This window comes from Rhinopithecus roxellana, chromosome 17 (assembly GCF_007565055.1).
Source record: "Rhinopithecus roxellana isolate Shanxi Qingling chromosome 17, ASM756505v1, whole genome shotgun sequence".
NCBI classification, from domain to species: Eukaryota; Metazoa; Chordata; class Mammalia; order Primates; family Cercopithecidae; genus Rhinopithecus; species Rhinopithecus roxellana.
Window position 1 is genome coordinate 5,027,952 of NC_044565.1, and position 12,193 is coordinate 5,040,144.

The following is a 12,193-nucleotide window of genomic DNA, read 5'->3' on the forward strand; positions in this document are numbered from 1 at the left end:
AGGGGTCACCAGAGGGCAGAGCTGGTGGCTGACCACAGTGCATTCCCACAGGACTATGAACTCCAGCTGGTCACATACAAGGCGCAGCTTGAGCCGGTGGCCTCCCCGGCCAAGAAGCCGAAGGTCCAGTCCGGGTCAGAGAGTGTCATCCAGGAGGTAGGGCGGGGCTGAACCTAGCTGGACGAGGAGCTGGCGGGCCTCTTGAGTTGTGGCTCTTGCAGGGCTAACCCTGGCTGTACTTCACAGTATGTGGACCTGCGTACACGCTACAGTGAGCTGACCACACTCACGAGCCAGTATATCAAGTTTATCAGCGAGACTCTGCGTCGCATGGAGGAGGAGGAGGTACAGCCCATTGGGCAGAGGCTGGGCGGAGGGGTCTATCTCACCACCTGTTGCGGCCCACACGCAGCCAGAGGAGCTGCCTGAGGCCACTTCTTGTGGCCCTCCCCACTCTCCCCGCTGGCGCTGCCAGCACCCTCTGCCCCCAGCTCAGCCTGCCCCACCTGTGGCCTGCCCCCTGGCCTGGCGCGGCTACACTGCTCCCCCACAGTGGCTGGCGCCACCTCTCCTCCCTCGTGAGCATCCCCTCTGCAGCCCAGCGGCCTCCTGTGTGCTCTACCTTGGCGTTCTGCGTTGGCCTCTCCGCTCAACCCTTTGCTGCCAGAAGTCGGGGGTGTTGGGTTGTGGGGCTTGGGAGGGGTCTTCCAAGGCACCCACCTGTTGGCTTCTCCTTACTTTCTGCGTGGCCCTGAATCCTCTTCCGAGCTGGCTCGGGTCTGCACTGCTGTCTCCACGCTGGCCGCCTCGCCTCACCCTGCCCCACCCAGGCTTCCCACCCTGGTTGGGGAGAGGGGTCCAGTGGTGGGAGCCAGGCCCCCTGGTGTCCAGCAGAGCTCAGGCAGGGCTGCGTGCTGGGCGTGGCTCGCAGGTTCCGAGCTCCTGCTTTGCTCTCTCTCTCCCTGTCCGTCTCCGTCGCCTGTCTGCGGGAAGCGGGGAGGACGCCTGGGCCTCCTTCCCCAGGCTGGTGAGCACAGTGGGGCCGGCTGCAATCGCTGCCCGAGTGCCTTGGGCGGGTGCACGCTGTCTCCTCCGCCGGGCTGGGGCCTCTGTCTTCCCCGACCCCTGCTCCGCGCTGTCTTAGTGAACTGTGCCGGTGCGTGCCCTGTGAGCGCTGGTGCCTGCCCGTGTTCACACTCTCTGCTTCTCTTCTTCTCTCTGCTGTGGCCGCAGAGGCTGGCTGAGCAGCAGCGGGCAGAGGAACGCGAGCGGCTGGCCGAGGTGGAGGCTGCGCTGGAGAAGCAGCGGCAGCTGGCCGAGGCGCACGCCCAGGCAAAGGCACAGGCGGAGCGGGAGGCGAAGGAGCTGCAGCAGCGCATGCAGGAGGAGGTGGTGCGGCGGGAGGAGGCGGCAGTGGATGCGCAGCAGCAGAAGCGCAGCATCCAGGAGGAGCTGCAGCAGCTGCGGCAGAGCTCGGAGGCAGAGATCCAGGCCAAGGCCCGGCAGGCAGAGGCAGCGGAGCGCAGCCGGCTGCGCATTGAGGAGGAGATCCGTGTGGTGCGCCTGCAGCTGGAGGCCACTGAGCGCCAGCGTGGTGGGGCTGAGGGGGAGCTGCAGGCCCTGCGTGCACGGGCGGAGGAGGCGGAGGCACAAAAGCGGCAGGCACAGGAGGAGGCCGAGCGCTTGCGGAGGCAGGTGCAGGACGAGAGCCAGCGTAAGCGGCAAGCGGAGGCGGAGCTGGCCCTGCGCGTGAAGGCCGAGGCTGAGGCAGCGCGCGAGAAGCAGCGGGCCCTGCAGGCCCTGGAGGAGCTGCGGTTGCAGGCGGAGGAGGCGGAGCGGCGGCTGCGGCAGGCCGAGGTGGAGCGGGCACGGCAGGTACAGGTGGCCCTGGAGACGGCACAGCGCAGTGCAGAGGTGGAGCTGCAGAGCAAACGCGCCTCCTTCGCGGAGAAGACGGCCCAGCTGGAGCGCTCCCTGCAGGAGGAACACGTGGCGGTGGCGCAGCTGCGGGAGGAGGCTGAGCGGCGGGCACAGCAGCAGGCTGAGGCCGAGCGCGCGCGTGAGGAGGCAGAGCGGGAGCTGGAGCGCTGGCAGCTCAAGGCCAACGAGGCGCTACGGCTGCGGCTGCAGGCGGAGGAGGTGGCGCAGCAGAAGAGCCTGGCGCAGGCTGAGGCCGAGAAGCAGAAGGAGGAGGCGGAGCGCGAGGCACGGCGGCGCGGCAAGGCGGAGGAGCAGGCCGTGCGGCAGCGGGAGCTGGCTGAACAAGAGCTGGAGAAGCAGCGGCAGCTGGCGGAAGGCACCGCGCAGCAGCGCCTGGCCGCAGAGCAGGAGCTGATCCGGCTGCGGGCCGAGACGGAGCAGGGGGAGCAGCAGCGGCAGCTGCTGGAGGAGGAGCTGGCCCGGCTACAGCGTGAGGCGGCTGCGGCCACGCAGAAACGCCAGGAGCTGGAAGCCGAGTTGGCCAAGGTGCGGGCCGAGATGGAGGTGCTGCTGGCCAGCAAGGCGAGGGCCGAGGAGGAGTCACGTTCCACCAGCGAGAAGTCCAAGCAGAGGTTGGAGGCCGAGGCCGGCCGGTTCCGCGAGCTGGCCGAGGAGGCCGCCCGCCTGCGTGCCCTGGCGGAAGAGGCCAAGCGGCAGCGGCAGCTGGCTGAAGAAGACGCAGCACGGCAGCGGGCCGAGGCAGAGCGGGTGCTCGCGGAGAAGCTGGCCGCCATCAGCGAGGCCACGCGGCTCAAGACGGAGGCAGAGATCGCGCTCAAGGAGAAGGAGGCAGAGAATGAGCGCCTGCGGCGGCTGGCGGAGGACGAGGCCTTCCAGCGGCGGCGGCTGGAGGAGCAGGCGGCGCAACACAAGGCTGACATTGAGGAGCGCCTGGCCCAGCTGCGCAAGGCGTCAGACAGCGAGCTGGAGCGGCAGAAGGGGCTGGTGGAGGACACGCTGCGGCAGCGGCGGCAGGTGGAGGAGGAGATCCTGGCGCTGAAGGCGAGCTTTGAGAAGGCGGCTGCTGGCAAGGCGGAGCTGGAGCTGGAGCTGGGGCGTATCCGCAGCAATGCGGAGGACACACTGCGCAGCAAGGAGCAGGCCGAGCTGGAGGCTGCCAGGCAGCGGCAGCTGGCGGCAGAGGAGGAGCAGCGGCGCCGTGAGGCTGAGGAGCGCGTGCAGAAGAGCCTGGCGGCCGAGGAAGAGGCCGCGCGGCAGCGGAAGGCGGCGCTGGAGGAAGTTGAGCGACTGAAAGCCAAGGTGGAGGAGGCGCGGCGCCTGCGGGAGCGAGCAGAGCAGGAGTCGGCGCGGCAGCTGCAGCTGGCCCAGGAGGCTGCCCAGAAGCGGCTGCAGGCAGAAGAGAAGGCGCACGCCTTCGCAGTGCAGCAGAAGGAGCAAGAGCTGCAGCAGACGCTGCAGCAGGAGCAGAGCGTGCTGGACCGGCTACGCAGCGAGGCAGAGGCCGCCCGGCGGGCGGCTGAGGAGGCGGAGGAGGCCCGGGTGCAGGCGGAGCGTGAGGCGGCACAGTCCCGGCGGCAGGTGGAAGAGGCCGAGCGGCTGAAGCAGTCGGCAGAGGAGCAGGCACAGGCCCGGGCTCAGGCGCAGGCGGCTGCAGAGAAGCTGCGCAAGGAAGCCGAGCAAGAGGCAGCGCGACGGGCACAGGCAGAGCAGGCGGCCCTGCGGCAGAAGCAGGCAGCTGACGCAGAGATGGAGAAGCATAAGAAGTTCGCCGAACAGACGCTGCGGCAGAAGGCGCAGGTGGAGCAGGAGTTGACCACACTGCGGCTGCAGCTGGAGGAGACCGACCACCAGAAGAACCTGCTGGACGAGGAGCTGCAGCGGCTGAAGGCGGAGGCCACGGAGGCCGCACACCAGCGTAGCCAGGTGGAGAAGGAGCTCTTCTCAGTGCGTGTGCAAATGGAGGAGCTGAGCAAGCTCAAGGCACGCATCGAGGCCGAGAACCGTACACTCATCTTGCGCGACAAGGACAATACGCAGCGCTTCCTGCAGGAGGAGGCTGAGAAAATGAAGCAGGTGGCGGAGGAGGCCGCGCGGCTGAGCGTGGCAGCCCAGGAGGCTGCGCGGCTACGGCAGCTGGCAGAGGAGGACCTGGCACAGCAGCGAGCCTTGGCAGAGAAGATGCTCAAGGAGAAGATGCAGGCGGTGCAGGAGGCTACACGACTCAAGGCTGAGGCAGAGCTGCTGCAGCAGCAGAAGGAGCTTGCACAGGAGCAGGCGCGGCGGCTGCAGGAGGACAAGGAGCAGATGGCGCAGCAGCTGGCGGAGGAGACGCAGGGCTTCCAGCGGACACTGGAGGCCGAGCGGCAGCGGCAGCTGGAGATGAGCGCTGAGGCTGAGCGCCTCAAGTTGCGTATGGCTGAGATGAGCCGGGCCCAGGCCCGCGCTGAGGAGGACGCCCAGCGCTTCCGGAAGCAGGCGGAGGAGATCGGTGAGAAGCTGCACCGCACAGAGCTTGCCACGCAGGAGAAGGTGACGCTGGTGCAGACACTGGAGATCCAGCGACAGCAGAGTGACCACGATGCCGAGCGTCTGCGGGAGGCCATTGCTGAGCTGGAGCGTGAGAAGGAGAAGCTCCAACAGGAGGCCAAACTGCTGCAGCTCAAGTCTGAGGAGGTACCGCCCCCTCTCCATGCGACGGGCGGGTGGGCCTGGGGATCTGCTTCCGTGGGGGGTGGGTGCTCCTGGGCTCGCGGTCCCTGATCACATCCTCTTCTTTCGCAGATGCAGACGGTGCAGCAGGAGCAACTGCTGCAGGAGACGCAGGCGCTGCAGCAGAGCTTCCTCTCTGAGAAGGACAGCCTTCTACAGCGGGAGCGCTTCATCGAGCAGGAGAAGGCCAAGCTGGAGCAGCTCTTCCAGGACGAGGTGGCCAAGGCACAGAAGCTGCGTGAGGAGCAGCAGCGGCAGCAGCAACAGATGGAGCAGGAACGGCAGCGGCTGGTGGCCAGCATGGAGGAGGCCCGGCGGCGGCAGCATGAGGCCGAGGAGGGCGTGCGGCGCAAGCAGGAGGAGCTGCAGCAGCTGGAGCAGCAGCGGCGGCAGCAGGAGGAGCTGCTGGCTGAGGAGAACCAGAGGTTGCGTGAGCAGCTGCAGCGCCTGGAGGAGGAGCACCGGGCCGCACTTGCGCACTCAGAGGAGGTCACTGCCTCTCAGGTGGCTGCCACAAAGACCCTGCCCAACGGCCGGGATGCACTCGATGGCCCTGCGACAGAGGCAGAGCCGGAGCACAGCTTCGATGGCCTGCGGCAGAAGGTGCCAGCCCAGAGGCTGCAGGAGGCGGGCATCCTGAGTGCGGAGGAGCTGCAGCGGCTGGCGCAGGGCCACACCACAGTGGACGAGCTTGCACGGCGGGAAGATGTACGCCACTACCTGCAGGGCCACAGCAGTATCGCAGGGCTGTTGCTGAAGCCCACCAATGAGAAGCTGAGCGTTTACACCGCCCTGCAGAGGCAGCTGCTGAGCCCTGGCACGGCCCTCATCCTGCTGGAGGCTCAGGCAGCCTCAGGCTTCCTGCTGGACCCGGTGCGGAACCGACAGCTGACTGTCAATGAGGCTGTGAAGGAGGGTGTGGTGGGCCCCGAGCTGCACCACAAGCTGCTGTCGGCTGAGCGTGCCGTCACTGGCTACAAGGACCCCTACACCGGGCAGCAGATCTCCCTCTTCCAAGCCATGCAGAAGGACCTCATCGTCCGGGAGCACGGCATCCGCCTGCTAGAGGCCCAGATCGCCACGGGTGGCATCATTGACCCCGTGCACAGCCACCGTGTGCCTGTGGACGTGGCCTACCGGCGCGGCTACTTTGACGAGGAGATGAACCGCGTCTTGGCAGACCCCAGCGACGACACCAAGGGCTTCTTTGACCCCAACACGCACGAGAACCTCACGTACCTGCAGCTGCTGGAGCGCTGCGTGGAGGACCCCGAGACGGGCCTGCGCCTTCTACCACTCACGGATAAGGCTGCCAAGGGCAGGGAGCTGGTCTACACCGACTCCGAGGCCCGGGATGTCTTTGAGAAGGCCACCGTGTCCGCGCCGTTCGGCAAGTTCCAAGGCAAGACAGTGACCATCTGGGAAATCATCAACTCGGAATACTTCACAGCAGAGCAGCGGCGGGACCTGCTGCGGCAGTTCCGCACGGGCCGGATCACGGTGGAGAAGATCATCAAGATCATCATCACGGTGGTGGAGGAGCAGGAGCAGAAGGGCCAGCTCTGCTTCGAGGGCCTGCGCAGTCTGGTGCCAGCCGCCGAGCTGCTGGAGAGCAGGGTCATCGACCGCGAGCTCTACCTCCAGCTGCAGCAAGGTGAGCGCTCTGTGCGAGAGGTGGCCGAGGTGGACACTGTGCGGCGGGCCCTCCGGGGTGCCAACGTCATCGCAGGCGTATGGCTGGAGGAGGCAGGGCAGAAGCTGAGCATCTACGACGCCCTGAAGAAAGACCTGCTGCCATCTGACGTGGCTGTGGCCCTGTTGGAAGCCCAGGCCGGCACCGGGCACGTCATCGACCCCTCCACCAGCGCCCGGCTGACCGTGGACGAGGCAGTACGCGCCGGCCTGGTGGGCCCCGAGTTTCATGAGAAGCTGCTGTCAGCCGAGAAGGCTGTGACGGGGTACAGGGACCCCTACACGGGGCAGAGTGTCTCGCTGTTCCAGGCCCTGAAGAAGGGCCTCATTCCCCGGGAGCAGGGCCTGCGCCTGTTGGACGCCCAGCTGTCCACGGGCGGTGTCGTGGACCCCAGCAAGAGCCACCGCGTGCCCCTGGATGTTGCCTGCGCCCGAGGCTTCCTGGACGAGGAGACCAGCAGGGCCCTGTCAGCACCAAGGGCCGACGCCAAGGCCTACTGTGACCCCAGCACAGGGGAGCCGGTCACCTACAGCGAGCTCCAGCAGCGGTGCCGGCCCGACCAGCTGACCGGGCTGAGCCTGCTGCCGCTCTCAGAGAAGGCTGCTCGGGCCCGGCAGGAGGAGCTCTACTCAGAGCTGCAGGCCCGTGAGACCTTTGAGAAGACCCCGGTTGATGTCCCCGTGGGCGGCTTCAAGGGCAGGATGGTGACAGTGTGGGAGCTCATCAGCTCTGAGTACTTCACTGCAGAGCAGCGGCAGGAGCTGTTGCGTCAGTTCCGCACCGGCAAGGTCACCGTGGAGAAAGTCATCAAGATCCTCATCACCATCGTGGAGGAGGTGGAGACCCTGCGGCAGGAGAGGCTGTCCTTCAGCGGCCTCCGTGCCCCTGTGCCAGCCAGCGAGCTCCTGGCTTCCAGGGTCCTCAGCAGAGCCCAGTTTGAGCAGCTCAAGGACGGCAAGACGACGGTCAAGGACCTTTCGGAGCTGGGCTCCGTGCGGACGCTGCTGCAGGGCAGTGGCTGCCTCGCCGGCATCTACCTGGAGGACACCAAGGAGAAGGTGTCCATCTACGAGGCCATGCGCCGGGGCCTGCTGAGACCCAGCACAGCTGCGCTCCTGCTGGAGGCGCAGGCGGCCACTGGCTTCCTGGTGGACCCTGTGCGGAACCAGCGCCTGTATGTCCACGAGGCCGTGAAGGCAGGTGTGGTGGGCCCCGAGCTTCATGAGCAGCTGCTGTCGGCCGAGAAGGCTGTCACCGGCTACAGAGACCCCTACTCAGGCAGTACCATCTCCCTCTTCCAGGCCATGCAGAAGGGTTTGGTCCTCCGGCAGCACGGCATCCGCCTGCTGGAGGCCCAGATCGCCACGGGCGGCATCATCGACCCCGTGCACAGCCACCGCGTGCCCGTGGACGTGGCCTACCAGCGCGGCTACTTCAACGAGGAGATGAACCGCATCTTGGCGGACCCCAGCGACGACACCAAGGGCTTCTTCGACCCCAACACGCACGAAAACCTCACCTACAGGCAGCTGCTGGAGCGCTGCGTAGAGGACCCTGAGACGGGCCTGCGCCTCCTGCCATTGAAAGGGGCGGAGAAGGCTGAGGTGGTGGAGACCACACAGGTGTACACTGAGGAGGAGACACGAAGGGCATTTGAAGAGACGCAGATTGACATTCCTGGCGGCGGCAGCCACGGCGGCTCCACCATGTCCCTGTGGGAGGTGATGCAGTCGGACCTGATCCCCGAGGAGCAGCGGGCCCAGCTGATGGCTGACTTTCAGGCTGGCCGGGTGACCAAGGAACGCATGATCATCATCATCATTGAGATCATTGAGAAGACAGAGATCATCCGCCAGCAGGGTCTGGCCTCCTACGACTACGTGCGCCGCCACCTCACGGCTGAGGACCTCTACGAGGCTCGGATCATCTCCCTCGAGACCTACAACCTGCTCCGGGAGGGCACCAGGAGCCTCCGTGAGGCCCTCGAGGCGGAGTCTGCCTGGCGCTACCTCTATGGCACGGGCTGCGTGGCCGGCGTCTACTTGCCCGGCTCCAGGCAGACACTGAGCATCTACCAGGCCCTCAAGAAAGGGCTGCTGAGTGCCGAGGTGGCTCGCCTGCTGCTGGAGGCACAGGCAGCCACGGGCTTCCTGCTGGATCCGGTGAAGGGGCAGCGGCTGACTGTGGATGAGGCTGTGCGGAAGGGCTTGGTGGGGCCCGAGCTGCACGACCGCCTGCTCTCAGCTGAGCGGGCGGTCACCGGCTACCGCGACCCCTACACTGAGCAGACTATCTCGCTCTTCCAGGCCATGAAGAAGGAGCTGATCCCTACTGAGGAGGCCCTGCGGCTGCTGGATGCCCAGCTGGCCACCGGTGGCATCGTGGACCCCCGCCTGGGCTTCCACCTTCCGCTGGAGGTGGCTTACCAGCGCGGCTACCTCAACAAGGACACGCACGACCAGCTGTCCGAGCCCAGCGAGGTGCGCAGCTACGTGGACCCGTCCACCGATGAGCGCCTCAGCTACACACAGCTGCTCAGACGGTGTCGCCGTGACGATGGCACCGGCCAGCTGCTCCTGCCGCTGTCGGACGCTCGCAAGCTGACCTTCCGTGGCCTGCGGAAGCAGATCACCGTGGAGGAGCTGGTGCGCTCACAGGTCATGGACGAGGCCACGGCGCTGCAGCTGCGGGAGGGCCTGACCTCTATCGAGGAGGTCACCAAGAACTTACAGAAGTTCCTGGAAGGCACCAGCTGCATCGCTGGCGTCTTCGTGGACGCCACCAAGGAACGGCTCTCGGTGTACCAGGCCATGAAGAAGGGCATCATCCGCCCTGGCACGGCCTTTGAGCTCCTAGAGGCGCAGGCGGCCACCGGGTACGTCATCGACCCCATCAAGGGACTGAAGCTGACGGTGGAGGAGGCTGTGCGTATGGGCATTGTGGGCCCCGAGTTCAAGGACAAGCTGCTGTCGGCCGAGCGAGCCGTCACCGGGTATAAGGACCCCTACTCTGGGAAGCTCATCTCCCTCTTCCAGGCCATGAAGAAGGGCCTGATCCTGAAGGACCACGGCATCCGCCTGCTGGAGGCCCAGATCGCCACGGGCGGCATCATCGACCCCGAGGAGAGCCACCGGCTGCCCGTGGAGGTGGCCTACAAGCGTGGCCTCTTTGACGAGGAGATGAACGAGATCCTGACCGACCCCTCGGACGACACCAAGGGCTTCTTTGACCCCAACACGGAGGAGAACCTCACCTACCTGCAGCTGATGGAGCGTTGTATCACCGACCCCCAGACGGGCCTGTGCCTCCTGCCGCTGAAGGAGAAGAAGCGGGAGCGTAAGACGTCCTCCAAGTCCTCCGTGCGCAAGCGCCGAGTGGTCATCGTGGACCCCGAGACGGGCAAGGAGATGTCCGTGTACGAGGCCTACCGCAAGGGCCTCATTGACCACCAGACGTATCTGGAGCTGTCTGAGCAGGAGTGTGAGTGGGAGGAGATCACCATCTCCTCCTCGGACGGCGTGGTTAAGTCCATGATCATCGACCGCCGCTCCGGCCGCCAGTACGACATTGACGACGCCATTGCCAAGAACCTCATCGACCGCTCGGCACTGGACCAGTACCGCGCTGGCACGCTCTCCATCACCGAGTTCGCCGACATGCTCTCGGGCAATGCCAGTGGCTTCCGGTCCCGTTCCTCCTCCGTGGGATCCTCCTCCTCCTACCCCATCAGCCCCGCCGTCTCCAGGACCCAGCTGGCCTCCTGGTCAGACCCCACTGAGGAGACGGGCCCCGTGGCTGGCATCCTGGACACGGAGACGCTGGAGAAGGTGTCCATCACCGAGGCCATGCACCGCAACCTGGTGGATAACATCACAGGGCAGCGACTGCTGGAGGCGCAGGCCTGCACTGGGGGCATCATCGACCCCAGCACCGGTGAGCGCTTCCCTGTCACCGACGCTGTCAACAAGGGCCTGGTGGACAAGATCATGGTGGACCGCATCAACCTGGCCCAGAAGGCCTTCTGCGGCTTTGAGGACCCACGCACCAAGACCAAGATGTCGGCCGCCCAGGCCCTGAAGAAGGGCTGGCTCTACTACGAGGCCGGCCAGCGCTTCCTGGAGGTGCAGTACCTGACCGGTGGCCTGATTGAACCCGACACACCGGGCCGCGTGCCCTTGGACGAGGCCCTGCAGCGCGGCACGGTGGATGCCCGCACTGCACAGAAGCTGCGTGACGTGGGCGCCTACTCCAAGTACCTCACCTGCCCTAAGACCAAGCTCAAGATCTCCTACAAGGACGCGCTGGACCGCAGCATGGTGGAGGAGGGCACAGGGCTGCGGCTGCTGGAGGCTGCCGCGCAGTCCAGCAAGGGCTACTACAGCCCCTACAGCGTCAGCGGCTCCGGCTCCACCACAGGCTCCCGCACTGGCTCCCGCACCGGCTCCCGGGCCGGCTCCCGCCGCGGCAGCTTTGACGCCACTGGCTCTGGCTTCTCCATGACCTTCTCTTCGTCCTCCTACTCCTCCTCGGGCTACGGCCGCCGCTACGCCTCAGGGTCCTCGGCCTCTGTGGGGGGCCCTGAGTCTGCCGTGGCCTGAGCCTGCCTGCGCCCACCCTGCTCTGCATGCGGCCCAGCCCGGCTCCCACCGAGGCGCTGGGGCCGTTTTCAACGCTTAAAGGTGTCTTCCTCCCAAGTGGTGCCTAAAGTTTAACCAAAAAGACTAGACTAATATATTAATATATATCTGCTGTCCAGACAGCCTGGATCTTGGGGGACAGGGCTGGCCCAGCCCTGCTGGCCGCCTCACCCCTTCGGGTCTCCCCACTCCCTTCTACCTGCCACTCACACAGCCAGGTGCCTTGGAGGGTCCCACGCTGGGCCCCAGCCCACCCTCCTGTCCCCAGGGTTGCCCGCCTGCCCGTCCTAGCTGCACAGGGCAGCTGGGCTCAGCCCCGTCAGTAGAGGGCCCTCAGCCTCTCAGGGCTGGAGCCCTGGGCTGGCGTTTCTGCCCTGGTGTTTCTAGCACTGGCCTGCACGGTAGGCCTTGCTGGGGACGGGGAGCCCCAGTCAGCCTCTCTCCCAGTCTACCCAGAGAAGCCCCTTCCCCATGGGAAGACGAGGCCCTCGGGCCCAGCCCCCACAGTGCTGTCTGATCTGTGCTTTCCAGCTCACCCCCACCACTCACTCCTGAGACCTCTGGCCTCCGGCGTCAGCCTCCAGCCTCTGTTCCCTAGTAAGTGCCTTCCATGTCGGCCTCTAACCCCAGGCCCTGAGGACCCAGACCCGGTGGGGAGACGGACGTTCCAGCTGGCATGGCTGCGAGCTGCAGACCTGTCCTCCTGGTGGGTCCAGGGGCCCCTTCAGCTTGTGGACCCCACCCTGGGGTGCCGCCTGTCCGTCTCTCTCCTAGGGAGCCCCAGCCCTCTTTGGGCCCAGGGACGCCGGCCAGGCTCTGTGCTGACCCTCCTGTTCCACCCAGCCCTGGCCTCAGCAGCAACCACCCCTGCCTCCACCTTCCGAGCTTTGCATGTTCCACTAACCCTGGGCGGGTGGCAGGCGGAGGTGTCAGGCTGCTGACGCCTTTGCAAGGGCAGAACACTAACCTGACCGTGGGCGGGGCCTTGCGGCATCCGCCCCCAATAAAAGCAATTCCAACCTTCCTGTGCCTCCTCCTTTGTGTTTTTGTCTTGGGGTCAGGTGTGTGTCAGGGATAGGGTGGACATTGCAGCCCCGGGGGCCAGGCTCTGAGTTCAGCCACTATGGCCTGCCAGGGACAGACGTCTGTGTGCAACAGAGACCAGGTGCCAGCAGGAGGGCGGCCGAGAGACCCTGGGCAGAGGGTGCAGTGT

The 12,193-nt window shown here is 66.2% G+C and overlaps 1 protein-coding gene across 21 annotated transcripts in view; it reads left to right on the forward strand.

The window, feature by feature from the left end:
- PLEC (plectin) overlaps positions 1-12,003 on the forward strand; it is a 62,297-nt gene extending 50,294 nt beyond the window's left edge. For 19 of the 21 annotated variants that reach the window (XM_010375262.2, XM_010375263.2, XM_030920938.1 and 16 more), the window contains 4 exons: positions 52-156; positions 247-345; positions 1,234-4,614; positions 4,723-10,941. In XM_010375262.2, the coding sequence (XP_010373564.2) occupies positions 52-156; positions 247-345; positions 1,234-4,614; positions 4,723-10,941 (9,804 nt within the window). Of the gene's footprint in view, positions 1-51; positions 157-246; positions 346-1,233; positions 4,615-4,722 lie in introns of all 21 variants that reach the window. The other 2 variants (XM_010375265.2, XM_030920937.1) reach the window with 1 other exon arrangement.
- The last annotated feature ends 190 nt before the right edge of the window (positions 12,004-12,193 follow it).